The sequence below is a fragment of the Eschscholzia californica genome, unplaced genomic scaffold (assembly GCF_041429995.1).
Source record: "Eschscholzia californica isolate CP2 unplaced genomic scaffold, dmEscCali1.0.p SCAF_4, whole genome shotgun sequence".
Lineage (NCBI taxonomy): Eukaryota > Viridiplantae > Streptophyta > Magnoliopsida > Ranunculales > Papaveraceae > Eschscholzia > Eschscholzia californica.
Window position 1 is genome coordinate 57,069,913 of NW_028238461.1, and position 17,822 is coordinate 57,087,734.

The following is a 17,822-nucleotide window of genomic DNA, read 5'->3' on the forward strand; positions in this document are numbered from 1 at the left end:
GATCTTAAAGAGTTATGAAAGTTTTAGAGAAAGAAATTATAAATCTTCCATTCGAAGCTAGTTAAGATGGAAACAGATCTTATGTAGTTGGATCACAAATGTAATATGTTCAATAATAGAGCATCGTAATCTGATAATGGAAAAAAAGAATCATCATTAGATCTTAACAATGGTGTTAATACAAAACTGTAAATTTTAAACCATATAAAAGATGAATGATTTTCGAGCAATCTAATGAAGATGAAAGAAAAGTTCTGAGATTAATGGAGGTTTAACAACTAGTTTCGAGTTTAAAAGAGAGGAAATAAAAATTAGATCTTATCAATGATTTGAATAAATAGAGAAACAGTTTAAAACCTGAATTACAATAAAAGTTTTTACTACTGCTGCTGTATGAAGATGAAACAATGAAGGTTTGAGCTGCTGCTGGTGAGTTTAATGGAGGTTTATTGAAGATTTAGTTTTTAGAGAGAGATAGAGAGAGAGAAAGTTACCAGATTTCAATCACGAAATATATTGAAGATTTTGGTTACTTTCCATTGAAACGTGATTGGAGAGAGAAAGTCGAGATAAAAATGGAAAAAATATCTTTAACAGTTTAGAATGTAAATCACGTTTTGATATTAAAGAAGGTTAATATAGGTATTAAATCTTTAATATGTATTATATGGATTTGTGTTTTCTCTCTAGATGAGACCAAAAGGACTAGATATCCATCTAAATTATTATTTAGGTTTTGAAATCCTTTTTAGGATTATAGAGGACTATATCTCCTATTAAGACCCGTTTTTTGGGCTATAAACTCAAAAATTATTTTCAAATTTAGAAATCTTAGTGATTGTTAGTTTTGGTTGCCAATAGGGAGCCCAACTCGTGGGCCCAACACATTGAAGTTACTCTAAATCGAAATATATAAAATTCATCCAAATCCCATCGACGAAATCCTTAATTTTCACAAATTTTGAAGCTCGTCTTCTTCTCTTCTCTCTCATTGGCGCTAGCACTAAGGACTCTCTCTCTATATATGATCTACTTTGGCTTGGAAGAATTGATTGTGGTTGGTTTAATCGTCTTCTTCTCTTTCTCTCTCTCTCTCTCGTCAAGTTTCAGTCAACCTCAAGCAAGCTCTAAGATGGTTTCTAATTTCTGAGGTATCTCTCTCTCTCTCTCTCTCAATAATCTCTAATTATTTATCTCCAAATACACTTTTCCCGTGTGTTTTTTTTTTCAGAGTTGAATTTGATAGTTTTTTAAATTAAGATTGTTTTTCTATATCTCTTTCTGTATGAACTAGCAATGTTTATGTTTCTGACAATTGGAGGCCAGATATCTTGGATCTGATTTCTTATTGTTAATGTTGAATTTGGTCGTTTACAAAAAGCAACAATTAGGGTGGCTGCACCTTAATTGTTCGATACTATGCTCATGAGAGATCAACAACTTAAGTGACGGTTTGTAAGTTTTGTCAACTGAGAGAGAGGTATTGAAAGGCCTCATGACAAATTATGTAGTTGTCCTTTCTCAGTTGTTTTGATAGAGAGGATGAATCATAAACTGTTTTCATTTGCTTATTAGTGAAAAAGAAGCTACTTTCATCCAATCAAATAGAAAATTTCAAGAGTAGTATTGGTAAAAGTTCCAAGACGATATTGTAATTGCTTGGTTGGTGTATGTCGTAGCAAAAATCTCTATGAGAGAGGTTATGAGTTGCTTTACTTTGGGAAACTCTTTATGGATAACTTTAATTGATTAAGGGATCGAAGGATGCTCTACTCCTTTGAGTAGATATGGGCGTCACTGTCTTCCACTTTTTGGGATATATATATAGTTTTATTCTTCTTGTTTTATTCTTTAATATCTATCAAATTTAGATTGATATATGGTAGATATTTTTTTTTGTTATTTACATGTAAATTTTATGATCAATATGATTTTTATACAGATCTTATGAAAAAATTTATATGTCACTTATCATCTCGAATGAAGAAACCATATTGTGTTGTCTACTTATATCCTGTATGAATTCCTTATTTCACCCTTCATACAATCTTTGTGGACACTTTTGCAGGTCCATGGCGATTAGATTTTTGTTGTGGGGGCTGATATCTGCAATCACTGCGATAATTTTTAGCTGCCTTTTTGCTTTGATCAAGGGGAGAAACAACAGAAAAAGAGCGGTTGGCTTCTTCCATCCGTACACTAATGACGGTGGAGGCGGAGAAAGGGTACTTTGGTGTGCGGTGAAAGCAATCCAAGAAGTAAACTCTAACCTTAATTGTGTTATTTATACTGGTGACCATGATGCTTCACCTGAAAGCTTGATGAGTCGAGCCGTCGATCGATTTGGGGTCAAGCTCCTTCAACCACCTCAGGTATCTCTTGTTTTGGGTTTCTAAGAATCTTGTATCTGTCTTGGAAACTTTTTTTTTTGTTCAACAACAATTTTTTTGCTCCAATACAATAAAGAGAATTTCCAATAAAAGAATAATTGCTATTTACTTGTTGCAGTGTCCGAAAACAACTCTTATTGAGGAATTTGGTGTTGACTAGTTTATTTTCATTGTATATTGAGGCAAAATCTTAATTCATGTCAAAGAGATTAAATCGGAGCAGCTCATCAACTTTCGAGATTAGGATTGTCTTATTAATTCATCAATGGCATATTTTAGCAATTTGTCTTTGTAATGAAGAATTATGACTGATATGCATTTTGTCTGGTTAGGTGGTTCATTTGTATAAAAGAAAGTGGATTGAGGAAAGAACATACCCTCGCTTCACAATGGTTGGACAAAGCTTGGGTTCAGTTTATCTATCTTTTGAAGCACTGAGCAAATATACTCCTCTAATCTACTTTGACACTAGCGGATATGCATTTACTTATCCACTTGCTCGGTTATTTGGGTGCAAAGTTCTCTGCTATACACACTACCCGACAATCAGTTCAGATATGGTTTCTCGAGTTCGACAACGGGATCCAATGTATAATAACAACCCTTTGATTTCTAAGAGGTATCATTCTCTACTATTCTTGAAGATGTTCTCTTCTACTCTTAGCTTATGTTTTACATTCATAGATGTTATATCATTGGCCATTAATCTTTATTTTTAATTTAGAAATAGATTTCTTTGCTTTTATCAACCTAAACGAACAACCTTACTTCTCTCTCGTTCCAGCATATGGTTATCGCGCTGCAAGGTCATCTACTATACATTCTTTAGCTGGATGTATGGCTTTGTGGGATCCTGTGCACACCTTGCACTGGTCAACTCTTCATGGACACAAGCTCATGTGGTGAACCTTTGGAGAATTCCAAATCGTACAAAGAGAATATATCCCCCATGTGACACTTCTGGCCTTCAGGTACTTGTACAATGCTAATTTTCCCACTAAGGTTCCATGGATATTGGTGATTATGGTGCGTACTTGTTTCACTGTCTCCTGCACTGCAACTTGCAATAGTATTTATGAAAACATTTTCAAACATCTTCACATCATTCATTTTTTCCATAGAAAATTTGTTGGCGGTTCACCGTTCACGTGGACAAAAATCATCACTATACTAAATTGGTCTAGGGCAAGCTGAACTAGTTTTCAGGTTAGGTCCAATGCATTTCCAAGTAGAACTTCGACTACCTTATAGAGTAAACTTCATTTGTTCACTTCGGTTCAGGGGATTCCTTTATCTAAAGGAATTTTGTTATAAGGTTTTATATACTGCAGGAAAATTTTGTCGTTCTTGTAGGCTCGTGTGTTTGAGATGGGTTCATTACATTGGGACCTATTGTTGTATCGTTGTCTTTTTCGTTCTACAATTCAAACTCCATAGTTAGGTTAACAACTTGCCTTGCTTCTGCCTAGCTATTAATTAGATTCACTTTGGTATCATACTTCTTATAATAGCCTTGTTTTATTATTAATTAGCTTATCAACTCGCACTGCTCATCGGATTAATACTTTTAGCTGAATAATCAATTCTTGAAAACTCAATATCCAGCTATGAGATTGTCCTAACAGGTGCTTCCACTGGAAAGACCGGTCACTACTCCAACAATCATATCTGTTGCCCAATTTCGTCCGGAGAAGGTCGGCATCCTATAGAAAATGTTATCTCCAGGAATTTGTTTGAGAACTGTCAGTACTTCTGTTTGACTCATGATTTTTCATTCGCTTCTCAGGCTCATATCCTTCAACTGGAGGCATTTTCAGTTGCTATTAGGAAGCTGAATTCAGACACACCTAGACCCAAACTTCAGTTTGTGGGTAGTTGCAGAAATAAGGAGGACGAGGAGAGATTGCAAAAATTAAAAGATAAAGCAATTGAACTGGAACTGGAAGAAGATGTTGAATTCTACAAGAATGTAATGTACAGGTATATTCCTGTTCATCAAATCTCCTATTCCTTCTATGCAACCTTTCCAGGAAATCTGACTTAGAAGATGCCCACAAAAAGAATTTTATGGTTCTGATGATTTGACTGGTCAGAGTCCGACTACCAAAACTTGTAGTCTCTTTCTTGATCTTGAAGATAGTTCTGTTTAAGGTCAATTGTCTTCTTAATCACTTCTTAGTTCTCTTGTTTCTGGTTTTGGTTAACAACCTAGTTTTAACTAACTTAAGTCACAGATTACATGATCATATCTTATCTTCCTTTCCACATTTTACATCTTGTACCATTCCACCATGGTGCAGGGATCTAGTGAGACTTTTGGGAGGTGCCATTGGAGGGATACATTCCATGATAGACGAGCACTTTGGAATAAGCATTGTAGAATACATGGCTGCAGGTGCAATCCCAATAGGTGGGTACTTGTTTTTTTTTACAGTATCCTTGAAGTCATGATCCTCTTTTGTTGTGTCATGAGCATAAAAACATTTTCTTCATCTTGCTTTCTTCAGCTAATAATTCTGCGGGCCCAAAAATGGATATTGTTTTAGAAGAAGATGGAAAACAGACAGGATTCCTTGCGCGTAATGTGGAGGAATACGCCGATGCCATTCTTCAGCTTCTAAAGATGTCAGAAGCCGAAAGACTCGTGATGGCTGCAGCTGCAAGGAAACGTGCTAGTCAGTTTTCTGAACAAAGATTTTATGAAGACTTCAAGGCGGCAGTTGATCCTATACTATCTCATCTTCGCCAGTAACTTGGCAAGCCTTATTTAGTGGAGGAGAGACAGGTACATATCAGATTTTTTCGCTTCTGCAGTGAAGTAGGACTGGTAGTCTTCAATGATTGTACTTCTAGGATTGTGTTCCAAAGAAGAAGAAATCGCATCAGGAGTTCAGGACACGTAAGAGAGGAGGGGGGAATCTGAGTGGTTTATTTGCTTACAGGGGTTTCTTCTCCGTTGTTTTAGGTATCTACTTGATGATGATTTTGTTTTCTTTTTATCCGTTTAAGCAATAGATGATAATGTATGCTTCAAGAGCTAGCAGAATGAAAGCATCTAATAGACAATATAAAGATAAACGAGTAGAGAAGAAAAATGATGTAAATCAATATTTTTAATTGCTTATTTTATTGTTTGATTTTGATAGGGCAGTGAAGTCTCAGTCTTGAGTACAATTGTTTTCATTTGTTTCCGAATGTGTTTTACAATTGTTGATTTTGATAGGGGAAACTTTACTGTAGACTTAAGGTTTTGACCAGATTTCCTTGGAAAAGAATAATTGATGAGAAATCAAGATTTATTGTTTTCAATTGTTGATTATGGAAATCTTTTTTTTTACCAAAATCTCCTAAATAAAATAATCTTGCTATTTCGGACTGGGTTTTAAGGGAAGTTTAACTGAAACAAGATTATTAATAAATCTAGGCAACTGAATTGTTAATCAAGTAACCTAACTAGGATTAATTACTGTTATATAGTATTTATTTGAGGAGAGGGCAAAATGAAGGAACAAGAACACAGAGACAAGGAAACAAGGTTGTTTAAACTAGCTACAATGAGTAACGATAGTTGCAGTTCTGTTCCCACCACCAGGTCCACCACCACGGATGTTTCAAACCTTCACGGAGTTTATGCTATTGATGAAATAATGGTGGACATACTGAGTAGACTTCCGGCCGAGTCACTTATGCGGTTCAAGTGTGTAAGTAAGAGTTGGTTATCTCTTATTCAAAAAAACAAACACTTTTTCTCGTTACACAAGGACAAGTGCATACTCGGACCTGTTAATGGTCTGTTATGTTTCGTCAATTGTTTGAAAGGTTCTGTTCTTATTTACAATCTTTGCACCAAGGAAAAATCACCATGGATTACATCAAATTTTTCGAAAAATTATGGTAGCTGTCTTAGTGATCCTATAAGTGGATTTGGTTTTGATCCTGTTACCCAAGAACATAAAGTATTATTAATCTGGCTGATAAATGATTATCAAACAATTGTTAAGAAAGAGGTAATATGTGAGGTATTGACAGTAGGTGAAAATACTTGGAGAACGACTAAACAAGTACTACCGTTTAGAAACTTAGTAGTTGAGTGGAGAGATTCAATTTACTTGAATGGTTCTATATATTTTTTTATATTAAACTCTATGTCCAGGGAGAAATGGTTGGCAGACATATTAGTATTTGATGTTGGAAAAGAGAAATTTAGATTGTTAATACCCCCAAATGGTATAAGATATAGGTTCAATCGCGAATTTATACTAGAAGTTGATGGACAATTAGCAATAATGGAGAGAATGGTTTATAATGATCAAAAGAAGGTGACAAAGACGAGGGTGTGGACTTATATTGATCAGGAGGAAGGTGAGAACAATTATAAGTGGATTCGCGAGATGATTGAATTGCCTATTTGTTTCGGAAAATATGAGATTCGTATAATTAAATCAATTCCAGGAAAAGATTTGTTTATGATTACGATACTAATTGACTGGGAGGAACCTCTTTTGATTTATTTTTACGACATGAAGAAGAAGAAGCATAGTGAATATGGTAGTTTGCCTCGGCTACAAATTTTTTTTACGAAGTATTTCACTTTGTTCGTTCTCGAAGAGAGCATTTATCCCGTTGGAGCTCAATTACGAGTCTGCGACCACCACAATCAGATGATCACCACCAGTCCACCACCACCACCTTTGGTTGACACTGAAAAATGGTCTAATACTAGTATAATAATTAGTGTTTGTTGTTTTTTTGGTTTGTTCTCGGCTCTTCACGTTTTTAGGAAGTAAGGACTTTTGTTATAGTTGAGTCTAGTCTCTGTGATCATTCTAACATCCAGATGTGGTTTTTTTTTTTTGTCATAGTTACTCTGATTGGGTAACTTCACATGCATGTCATTTCTGTGGTGAATTGATGTTCAACGTGAAGGTTAGAAGTTGTCGACCAATTTAAGTCAGCTGCTTTTGGTGAACTAAGAGCACGATAACTTTGCCAAGGTGATCAAATCTTTTTAGGTGTCTGTCCTCCTTTCCTTGCTGCATACACCATATTTTCCACTGATTTCTTGTGATGAGTTTGTTGTTTTCATTGATCTTTAGTCCTTTGCCAGCCAAGATTGTCTGACTATGCTCCTTGTATATGAGAGAAATAGAGGATTATATGAGATGTTGTTTTGCCAGTTTGTGTTGTAGTTGTCGAATTGGTGCTTTATATAAGTTGGTTATTTGTTCTGATTTCATATTCATTTTACTGAAGTATTTTCAGGACATATTCTTACTCAGCCACTGTGCTAATGGATTCATCTACTGATTCTATCTGTTGTGGGGGAACAAGGATGTAAGCTATTCACAGGGGGTTAAATGCAGCTGGTCAATGACTACAAGATTGTCAAGGGTGGGGTTGTCATCACCAGCTCAAGTAGCTTGCTATTGGTAGGAGGAGCAAGGTTGTAGAAAGTTTGTCAGCGTATCTCCGCTCCCAGTAAGAAAGAAGGTCGACGATGCAGAAATTCCAAAAGCTAAGAAGGATGGAGCCTGCTGACTTGAACTCAAACATAGTTCATTGCTAATACCATGCATCTGCTGCTGCAATTGTCTGAAACAAAATTGCAGTCGTAAGCTGTTTGGTTAGAAGCATACTTTATATATATATATATATATACAAAAGAACTCCAAAGCATCGTAAGCTTATCTCTGAACCTGAAATGATGGAGTGGTTAGATTTGGAAGTTGGAAAGAGGAAAGAAATGTATTGTCTAGGAAAGAGTTATCTCCTGGCCGTATATTCTTTCTTTAATGTTGAGGAAATTGTTATGGAGAATCATGTTTTTTCTTGACAGGGAAGAAAAGTTATAAAGTTACAAAAATCCAAAGTTGGAAGAATGGGTTCAATTATTCATTTACACGCGGGTCCGAAAACGAGTAAAATTTGTATCCTTAGTATGGACTCTTATATCTCAAAGGAGTAATAGGGGTTAAATAGTAGTAGTAGATTTTTGTGACTATTAGCTATCATAAGATTTCCAACAAGGCTACACAACCCGCCTCTTGGAACTCTCACTTGAACCGGATGTGAGATAAGAAACAAAGATTTCTCTCTCCACGTGCTGGACATGTGAGAGGAGAGAGAAACAAGAATTTTTCTCACGTGCGGTTCAAGTGGGAATCCCTCAAAGTGGATTAAAAGATTTCAGCATTTTTGTCCTTGTCTTTTTTTTTTTTTTTTTGTTGACCTGCTAGTCGTTGTTTTTTTTAATAGGAAGGTGCGTGGCGCGTGATAAAAATTGTTTTTTACGTCAAGTCTGAGAATTTTAGGAAGGTGTTCTGTCTGGGGGTGTCTAATTACTTACTTTTGCTCTGTCCTCCCCATTTATATTTTCAACGGGGAAAACCAAACCCTAAGAAGCATATTGAATTTGAACCCCAAAAAGATGATGCTTGTTCGTTTCTGCTTGCTGATTCTTTCTTCTGGTTCCTTCTTCATCCTCTCTTCAGAAGCAACTACAAAAGTTGTTGATCCTTACAAGGTAGAGTAAAACGCCCTCTTTTTTTTTCTCTCTTCAGAAGCAACTTTGAATTGTTGGTTCTAGTTACTGGTTTCGAAATAAATCCGACTGAATTATGTTTAATGCTATGTATCCCCATCGTTAGGATCTTTGAACCTGAATACCGTCACAAATACAGATTTGTTTAGTTTCATTACTTCCTTAGAAATCAGTGTTGGTTTTTAGTAGTTAGGGATTTCAAGATTGATAACCAAATTGTTGAAAATGAGATAACATGCTTGAAAAATATAACTCCATTCTGCCTTAGTAAATTTAAGTACTAATTTTTACTACATCATATTCTCAAGTTCTGATTAGGTATTATGCATCTTCTATAGGTACTTGGGGTTGAAAGAAATGCGGATAAACGACAAATTCAAAAAGCTTTCCATAAGTATGACTTCATTTAATGAGTTTTTGGGCTTCTCATAACAACAACAACAACAATTTGTTTCGTTGCCCGATCCGTATATATATTCTTGTAGAGTCTCATGTCGGATACTTTTGTTTGTTCATTTGTAGACTCTCTCTCCAATACCACCCTGATAAGAACAAGAACAAGGGTGCACAAGATAAGTTTGCTGAGATAAATAACGGTATGGGTTTTTTCGGCATCCTACTTTAATTTCGTCAACCACAAAGTATTTTTCATGATATAGATATATGTGAATGAGCTTACTCCCCGTGATGTCATGCCTTTCTTTGAAAACTTACTGTCCTCATCTTAGAAAATACCTTAGCTATCCTGTTTTCATTTATATTATTATTTGTTTTCTTTAGCATATGAAATTCTATACGATGAAGAAAAGAGGAAGACTTATGATCTATATGAGGATGAGACAAGGGGTCATTGGTTCAGTGCTGGAAATCCTAGAAAACATACTGATCGCTCAAATAGGGATAGTCGCTTTACCCATAGACGTGGTCCTGATGAATGGGGAAGGGCAGATAGCAAGGGAAACTCAAAACGATTTACGTTTTCCTTCAGCAGTCATGGTAATGGTGAGGTTTCGTTTAGTTTTGATTTAGATGATATTTACTCCATCTTTTTCGGTGATTCTACAAAGAGGTGGAACCTGTTTAGTAGTTGGTTTCGCTCTCAATTTGGGTCTAGAGCTCCCCCTCTTCACCGTATCCAATCCGTGAATTCCACAACTTTCAAAAGCGATATAGCGGATAAAGGTGTCACCTGGCTTTTGTTATCTTACACTTCCACATCTACGGGAAATTATGAATTAGAAACCACGGTTGAGGAAGTTGGTAGGTCACTATCACAAGATTTGAAGGTACATTTTTTTTCTCGTCTGATTTTCTAAATCACAAATCCAGTATGTTTGTGTTAACTTAATATCAATTCGACAGGTTGGTAGCATAAATTGTCATGATGAGAAGTCCTTGTGTAAGGAACTCGGTTTATCTCCCACAGTCAGAGCAAGATTATTCATTTATTCATATAAAACTGGTGACAAAGGTTCCGTGGAAGAGTACACTGATGTCTGGGAAGCAAAGAGTCTGAAGAGCTTCTGTGAACATCATTTGCTGAGGTCTTCAAGACGGGTTAACTTGGGTAGTTTCGATTTTTCATCAAGCACCGGAAACTTGCCTCATGTGTTACTAATCTCAACGAAGAGAAATAAGATTGTTATCTGGAATGCTCTTAGTGGGTTGTATCAAAAGCGCATTATCTTCTTTGATGCAGAGGTATGATTAGTATCAACTCGGTTAATTACCTCTTTCATATATTTTGTAAACAAAGCTTTTCATAGATTTTCTCGTTTAGGTTTTCTTGTTTTAAACGATGAAGTATTTCTTCATGCTTATGCAGGTTAGCAGTGCTTCTGATCCGACAGTGAATATGTTAGGAGTTGACGCCCTTCCAGCAATTGTTGGCTGGCTACCGGATGGGGAAAAACATGTATTGAAAACTGGGATAACTGTAAAAAATTTGAAATCTGCAGTTGATGAATTGAGTGCATTACTTGATAATTTTGAGAAAAGGAATAAGAAGGCAAATTCGGGGCAGAGTGGAAAGGCACAAGAAAATGAAGGAAAACAGTTGCCTCTCATCACATCGTTGAACTGGGAAACTGTTTGTGGAGATACAACTAACATGTGCATTATTGGCGTTTTTCGCTCTTCAAAGGGAAGGGGGAAGCTCGAATCCGTACTGTTCAGTGTGAGTATATCTTTGTTTATAATCTCACTTCCTCTATGCCATTTTTAGAGAAACCCGAAATTTCCATTTTATCTTTAGAGAATAGGAAGTTCATAAAATGCTCTGAAGTGCTTGGAGTGAGATTAATATATTAGTTTGGTGGTTATATCCATCTGATCTGCTTTATGCAACCATTTTCAGGATACGGGTTGTATTACACGATTTTCATGTCATATACATGCTATATGTTACCCCTTGTGGCGGATTAACGAACTTGTCCGTTATTGAACACATTTCTTTTCTTTTGTGACTTGTAGGTTTCTCACATGTCACTAACAAGGCAACAAAACCAGTCCGGGAGATCTGTTTCTTACTCTTTATTGGATGCTAACAAGCATACAATGTTTTTGAATTCATTTGACAAGAGTGGTTTCGAGTCAGCTGACGAACTTTTATTAGCATACAAACCTCGCACAGGGAAGTTTGCAGCATTTACAGAAGAAACGACAATGGAAGAAGTGGAGAAGTTTGTGGGTTCAGTTTTGAATGATGATGTACTGTTCTCAACAACACAACAGAAACCTGCTCTCATGTAAAACACGAGTTGATGGAAAGGGTCGACAGAGGGAAGAAAATGCGTTCGTAAACTAAAGAGTAGGAAATTTCTCGGGCATGGTCTTTCCCGAATGTGTTTGTCTATTTGGGTTGCCTTGCCTGCACAGTGTGTATATTCTCTATGATCATTTTTTCGAGTGTGTATATTCTCTATTGTATATATACATAAGTTTTCGAAGACATGTTTATATACACTCCAAGTACACCTAAACTTGAAGCTTTCTATAGTAGAGGTTAACTCGGCTAACAGGAGTCGAAGAAAGAATTTTGTAAGTCTTAATAGTGGTTGGTTACAGATGTTATCAATTTCTTAGAAGAACCTTGTTTGACTTTACAAAATTTTCCCACTAGAAGTTTAGGTTTTGGAGCGAGAGATTACCTTAAAGGTCAAGAAGAGCCAAATTTTATTTAGAAAATCCCTAACATTATTCTTATTTCAAAATTTCCATTTCTTTTATCCATGAAATAAGTTGTTCATATATATTTTGGGAGTAAAAAACTATATAAACTTTAGTAATTACAACTAAAATTGTAAAATTACGAAAACGTAAATTAAAGTTATATTTCATATGCTTAGTAAAATTTAGTCGCCCACCGTGGGGCTCGAACCCACGACCACAAGGTTAAGAGCCTTGCGCTCTACCAACTGAGCTAGACGGGCATCTATACCATGTTGTCAAACAATATAATTGTCTAAGTGTGAAATTTGTAATGTTATCTCATCACATCACGAATCTAATTTAAATTGACTCGAATAAGATATTCTATATTTTGTTTTCTGTAAATGTTATTTGATCTTAAATTTGGAACCGACCACACGTACAATGTTAATGTGGCCGGATCTAATTGGTCGGGCTATGTAGAGAGAGTAATGACATATCAATTAGAGTACATCATCATTCGGAGTGTGATTGACCCCAATTTTAAGGTCAAATTGCATTTCTCTTTGCTTTTGGACTTCATTTGTCCAAATATTTTTTCATTATCAATAAGTTGTTTAGGCCTAAATGGCTTATCTAAATCGTTTGTGTAAGTTGGGTTTCCATGAACAATTAACATCCGGTGTCGTTGTTTGTTTTCCGAACATTTTCACCGCTTGTTGTAACAATCGTTGGACGATAACGACTAAAAAAAGGATCAACTAGAGTGTTTTCGATAAACTAGAGAGCTAGGCGGGAAGTTGGTCATTAAATTAAGGGGCCATTTAGAAAATAACTCTTTCCATGGTGAGTATGATGGAGAGAAAAAAGAGGAAGGGTCCAGATTAGAGGGAACAGAAAAGGGATATAGGTGATTGGTAACACGGTAGTATAAGTTCCTGGATATCTTATCAGTTTGTCAGGCCGTTCATTTCGGTGGTAACACAAACTCAACCGAAAAAAACCCTCACACACACTCTCTCTCTCTCTCTCTATCTCTCTCTGTATGTCTATTTGAATTGATTATCATCACCAATCCTGGTTTTTATATGGTTTTGGGGATTTTATAGATGACTATGTCCTTGAACTCAGTTGGAGGTTTCAACTCAAAGGTAATAATTTTCTTCTATATAAAACTATTCAAGTTTTGTTTTTTCATTTGTGCTGGTTCTAATAATAGTTTGCTGATTTTAACTATTACTAGGAAACCTAGTTGTGAAAACCCTTAAGTTTCATCAAGGTCTTCCTCACCAAACTAACTGTCTTTAACTCTGATGAGTCTCTTTAGTTTGTTTGTAACTCTTGTGTGCATGATATATGGAGGAAGAACAATTACCCAATGTTAGCTAGTGTTTATTTTTTATTTTTCGAAAAAGCCATGAATGAAATCTGACTTGCGCTCTGAATTGACTTGAGCTAGATTTTGTTTGACTCGTGATGTCTGACTCTGTCATAGTGGCTGATTTTGGGTTCACCACTTCCTTTGAATGAAAACAATAAGCATACGAATAACACAAACATGTCTAATTTATATACTAATAGTTTTATAGTGCATTTGTTCGATTCTGCTGGTTCTTGCTTGTAGTTATTTAGGGAGACGGTTCGAAGAAGACCATAGAATTTTACTAATGCTCTCTCTGGTGGTACCGCTGTTTTTGAACTGGATCTTTTGCCCCCTACGTACTTATGTTGGTTCTTCATTAACAGATGCAAGCAAAACTATGGAGTAGCTCAAGACCTTACCCAGGAGCTTCTACTCATCAAATTGACTATGTCAAACCTTCATTGCCATTAGATTTTGGCTCAAGAAAGAGCGGAAAGTACAAAAGACTAAGCTTGGTTCTCGCCGCTTCAGATGGCAATCAAGTTACTGCAAAAACTGCTGCTAACAATAAGGACTACGAAAATGCAGAAAAAGCACTCACAAATGATTCCCCATCTATAAACTCTCTTGCCGTGAACCAAACAAACGGGTCATCCAACGTGTCAGATGTTCCATCAGATGCGACAACAAAAGAAGTATCTTCGATTAAAGTACAAAAGAAATCACCATTGACAGCAAGGGAGAAGTTAAGAGCGGCTCGTGTTCTTAGTCGATATATAGAATCAAAACCCACAAAGACAAAACTTGGGAGCAAAGTGTTAGATGCTTTGAGAGAAAGTGACCGTGGAAAGAAAAGATCGGGACTCCCTGAAGCTCCAAGTAACATGCTTGACGATAGCAAGCGTGGAATGCCAAAGCAAGGACTGACATTTGATCTTCCCGGTGGTAATGAACTATTCTTCATCATATTTTCGGCTGTATCAATTGGAACGCTCATGTTTGCAACAACATTTGTTGTGTGGAAATTGGGAGCAATCCATTTTAATGAGAACTAAGGTAATTGATTGATCGATGAATAGTTTTGTGCAAACGGCCTGACGGGGAATCTTCCGATCAGAGGATGAAGTTAGTACAAAAACACCAAATTATTACATTTTACCTCAGTGAGATGAGTAATGTACTAATGTATGTTGTGAGATATTGACAACTGTGTAGACTCTTGAGTATTTCAGCAGATAAAGGGTTTGGATTAAACATTTTGCCTGTGTATAATAGATATGCATATGCCAATACAAAATAATATTGAAATCAAAATTAAAAACATAAAACGTGAACGGCAGGATTCGAACCTGCGCGGGCAAAGCCCACATGATTTCTAGTCATGCCCGATAACCACTCCGGCACGTCCACTTGTTGATCCTAACGTGCGGGTTTAACTATCACAACGTACTGGATCACATATTGTTTGACCAAGTGCTTAATTAGACCCCTAGCCCAAAGGTGTGATCCAATCATCCTCACTCCTCAGGCCCTCATCAAGGTCTTTCGACTCCCACGACGACTAAAATTAAAGATAGTGCGGTAGTCGTTAGGGGTTGGAAAAAGAACTGTAGTCCCGGATCCGCCCATGGGCACTCGACTATTCAAGCCCACAAGGGACAATGGGCACCCACTACCTCCACGGGCCTACCCTGTCTGACCGATATATTTAATGGTCGGGCATGCGTGGAGGAGGCTACCCGAGGTACCGCGCTTAAGTGTCAAATTTCTGCATATATCTAAGATAAAAATACATGGGAGTCCGATACGTGACCCCCGGCGAGCCCGAGTTATTGAGTCAGTTAATGAGCTTCGACAGGTAATGGCTAGAAAAAGTTCGAAAAAGCTGACATGATACCTGCTAGCGCTAATGTGCAAGGGTCGAGTTCGCCCATCTCTCCGATGCTTGAAATACCCGTGGGTGTTCCGGTACTAGCGGTTGGTCTAGAAGTCACTTGGGGCGAACATGGTGTTCACTTTTCAATAGTTTTACCCTAGCTCGTGTGACTTAGTTCGATTCAGACAGTATCGATTTAAACTTAGACACACGCCATTCAAACCAGTCAATGCTCAAAACAAACATCCAAAATTCTAATTGAAGATACAAAAAAAAAGTTTGTTTGAAAGAGTCAGGATAAATTAGCTCTAGATTCAGTTGCATCGGAAAAAAAAAAGACTACTAAAAAGTTGTGAATAGAACAAAATAACAAAACAAACTAACTCAAAATATCTCTTTCTAGAACTTCCACTTTTCAAGGTGGTTACAACTGATTCTATTAATCGTATCTGACATTTCAAAACCGAAAAATAAAAAGTAACTGAATCACATAAGTTATTAATTCAGTTACAATTCTTTATCCGATTCAAATCGGTCAAGACGAGCACCGGGTTCACTCAGTAATTTATCCATGTACTTCCTAACTTCCTCAGCAATCATACGGTGCATAATACTCATCAAACACATCTCTTTCATCTCCGCCACGTATTTCGATGATGATCTTCCTTCTCTCGTCTCCTCTTCCGTCTTTTCAATTATAGGGGCCGCCGCCTCTTTCACAACCACCACCTCTTCTACGTTATCGTGTACAGGAAGAAACGGAATTAAATTCTCCCCCGGCAGCGACAACGTCAACGACGTCCCCGGATCATCCGACCCATTACTCTCCTGATGATCATCGATCACAGGCGAAGAAGATGAAACCCCAACCTGAATAAGACAAGGCCGCTTACTCGGCGGCGATTCTGACTCAGTATCTGGATCGGACGAAACGGAAGCGGCCGACTCGATTGGGAATCGTTTTCGAAGAGTAGAATTCCAGTGATTTTTAATAGCGTTGTCGGTACGACCAGGGAGGAGGCGTGAGATAGTAGCCCATTTGTTGCCGTGACTAGCGTGCGCCTTGATGATAATATCGTCCTCGGCTTGACTGAAAGGACGGTGTTTAACCGACGGACTCAGCTGGTTGCACCACCGTAACCTACATGATTTCCCAGACCGACCCGGTATTCCCGAGCTAATAAGAGACCAATTACGAGCGCCGTGGGATTCAACTAGGGCTTTCAATTTGGCGTCTTCATCTGGACTCCATGATCCTTTCAGTCGATCCCCACCGCTGATTGCAACCATCTTCCTCTTTCTTTTTTCTTTGATTGAGAAAAAGTGAAAGTGGGTCGATATGAAAATGGGGAATTATATAGAGGGGGAGGAGAGAGAGAAAGGAAGATTAACCGTTTGATCTCAAGCAGGGGCGGATGCACATGGAGACTGCCCCTGGCTGCAGCCAGGGGCAGTTCTGTTAATTTTGTTAAGAGGTATGGGTATTATTGTAAAGCAGCCAGGGGTATTACTTTTTTTTTTTTTTTTCTTTTCTCTCTGTCTGGAAGGAGTAAAAAAACGCAGAGAGAGAAAGGGTCGTGAAGAACCGAGAGGGAGAGTTCGAAATTTCGAATGAAACATTGAAACTTCCAACTTGTGAAATCTTGGGTTCATGATTCATGAATGTCTTCTCTCATCTTCTCTAACACTCGAACGTCATCATCTCTCTCTAGGATTCTAATCTTTCTACACATTTAAGAGATAAAGTGAAATCTAGGGCAAGTTCTTAAGTTCTTTATCTTCAATTTTTTTAACAACTAATTAAGGGGTTGAAGACTTCAAGGCTTTGTCATCTTCAACTTATGTAAGTAATGTTTCCTACTCTTCTCTTTGATTTTTATTAAATCTTCTAATGATTCAATTTTGATTATTTTGGGTATTACTATTAGGTTAGTGATTTTGATTTCTTAGGTGGATTATTGATTTTGATTGATTCATTATCTATTACTTTATTGTAAGGATTACTGATTTGATAAATTAAGCTACTAATTTAGATTATTTGGGTCAAATTGTTGTCTTTCATTGTAACTTTAGGCCTTTATGAGTTTAGGAGATACATGAATTTTACACAAGACTTACCTAATAAGATACATGATCTTTTTATAATTTTTTTTTTGTTGAAGAGATCTTTTTATAATAGAAATTCATCTAAATTTGTTTTTGTTTTGCTTTCTAAATTATCGAATGACATTTGAAGAAAAAAACATTAGGGTACATGATCGATGATAACGTAGTTAACTAATTATAAGTACATTAAAAATCATATCTTCCTAACAATAGTCCTACGAAAAATTTTCTTCTCTGCCGTTTGTTTTATTGAAATTTTAGGCTAGCCAGGTGTGATTTCAAATCCTGGCTCCGCCCTTGATCTCAAGTGGGGGTGAGGGGGTGGGGTGGGAGGTTCAGTTAGCATGAACCGTATTAACTGCTCACCAATAAATCTCTCTCTCTCTCTCTCTCTCT

General features: G+C 36.9%; 3 protein-coding genes, 2 non-coding genes and 1 pseudogene across 6 annotated transcripts; 3 read left to right on the plus strand and 3 right to left on the minus strand.

Annotated features, from left to right (window-relative positions):
• The first annotated feature begins 812 nt into the window (after positions 1-812).
• On the plus strand, positions 813-5,540 carry LOC147546710 (GDP-Man:Man(3)GlcNAc(2)-PP-Dol alpha-1,2-mannosyltransferase-like). The gene is made up of 8 exons (XM_086634663.1): positions 813-1,151; positions 2,069-2,372; positions 2,723-3,009; positions 3,175-3,361; positions 4,016-4,084; positions 4,177-4,370; positions 4,691-4,800; positions 4,898-5,540. The coding sequence occupies exons 2-8, from the start codon at positions 2,073-2,075 to the stop codon at positions 5,140-5,142; spliced, it is 1,392 nt and encodes a 463-aa protein (XP_086490789.1). The 5' UTR covers positions 813-1,151; positions 2,069-2,072; the 3' UTR covers positions 5,143-5,540.
• A 1,887-nt stretch (positions 5,541-7,427) lies between these two features.
• Positions 7,428-12,014, plus strand: LOC147546711 (dnaJ protein ERDJ3A-like). The gene is made up of 7 exons (XM_086637940.1): positions 7,428-8,913; positions 9,270-9,325; positions 9,454-9,527; positions 9,712-10,217; positions 10,294-10,632; positions 10,757-11,107; positions 11,404-12,014. Exons 1-7 carry the CDS (start codon positions 8,818-8,820, stop codon positions 11,680-11,682), a joined length of 1,701 nt encoding a protein of 566 aa, XP_086494066.1. The 5' UTR covers positions 7,428-8,817; the 3' UTR covers positions 11,683-12,014.
• Positions 12,015-12,289: 275 nt separating this feature from the next.
• Positions 12,290-12,362, minus strand: TRNAK-CUU (transfer RNA lysine (anticodon CUU)). The gene has a single exon. It is a non-coding gene; the product is annotated as a tRNA-Lys (tRNA).
• A 571-nt stretch (positions 12,363-12,933) lies between these two features.
• Positions 12,934-14,700, plus strand: LOC147546713 (uncharacterized). Its single transcript, XM_086637361.1, has 2 exons — positions 12,934-13,232; positions 13,828-14,700. Exons 1-2 carry the CDS (start codon positions 13,191-13,193, stop codon positions 14,497-14,499), a joined length of 714 nt encoding a protein of 237 aa, XP_086493487.1. The 5' UTR covers positions 12,934-13,190; the 3' UTR covers positions 14,500-14,700.
• A 72-nt stretch (positions 14,701-14,772) lies between these two features.
• Positions 14,773-14,854, minus strand: TRNAS-AGA (transfer RNA serine (anticodon AGA)). Its single transcript has one exon. It is a non-coding gene; the product is annotated as a tRNA-Ser (tRNA).
• An 833-nt stretch (positions 14,855-15,687) lies between these two features.
• LOC147546715 (transcription factor MYB73 pseudogene) lies at positions 15,688-16,713 on the minus strand (annotated as a pseudogene). Its single transcript, XR_015224180.1, has one exon. The product of XR_015224180.1 is annotated as a transcription factor MYB73 pseudogene (transcript).
• Between the last annotated feature and the right edge of the window lie 1,109 nt (positions 16,714-17,822).

What these genes read in the sequence shown, in the direction of transcription:
- LOC147546710 (XM_086634663.1), top strand. Translation starts at nt 2,073, where the DNA reads ATGGCGATTAGATTTTTGTTGTGGGGGCTGATATCTGCAATCACTGCG. An exon ending in AGCTCCTTCAACCACCTCAG is followed by an intron (nt 2,373 to 2,722) that starts GTATCTCTTGTT and finishes TTGTCTGGTTAG; the next exon opens with GTGGTTCATTTGTATAAAAG. An exon ending in CCCAATTTCGTCCGGAGAAG is followed by an intron (nt 4,085 to 4,176) that starts GTCGGCATCCTA and finishes TTCGCTTCTCAG; the next exon opens with GCTCATATCCTTCAACTGGA.
- LOC147546711 (XM_086637940.1), top strand. Translation starts at nt 8,818, where the DNA reads ATGATGCTTGTTCGTTTCTGCTTGCTGATTCTTTCTTCTGGTTCCTTC. An exon ending in ATTCAAAAAGCTTTCCATAA is followed by an intron (nt 9,326 to 9,453) that starts GTATGACTTCAT and finishes GTTCATTTGTAG; the next exon opens with ACTCTCTCTCCAATACCACC. An exon ending in CACTATCACAAGATTTGAAG is followed by an intron (nt 10,218 to 10,293) that starts GTACATTTTTTT and finishes TCAATTCGACAG; the next exon opens with GTTGGTAGCATAAATTGTCA.
- LOC147546713 (XM_086637361.1), top strand. Translation starts at nt 13,191, where the DNA reads ATGACTATGTCCTTGAACTCAGTTGGAGGTTTCAACTCAAAG. An exon ending in TTGGAGGTTTCAACTCAAAG is followed by an intron (nt 13,233 to 13,827) that starts GTAATAATTTTC and finishes CTTCATTAACAG; the next exon opens with ATGCAAGCAAAACTATGGAG.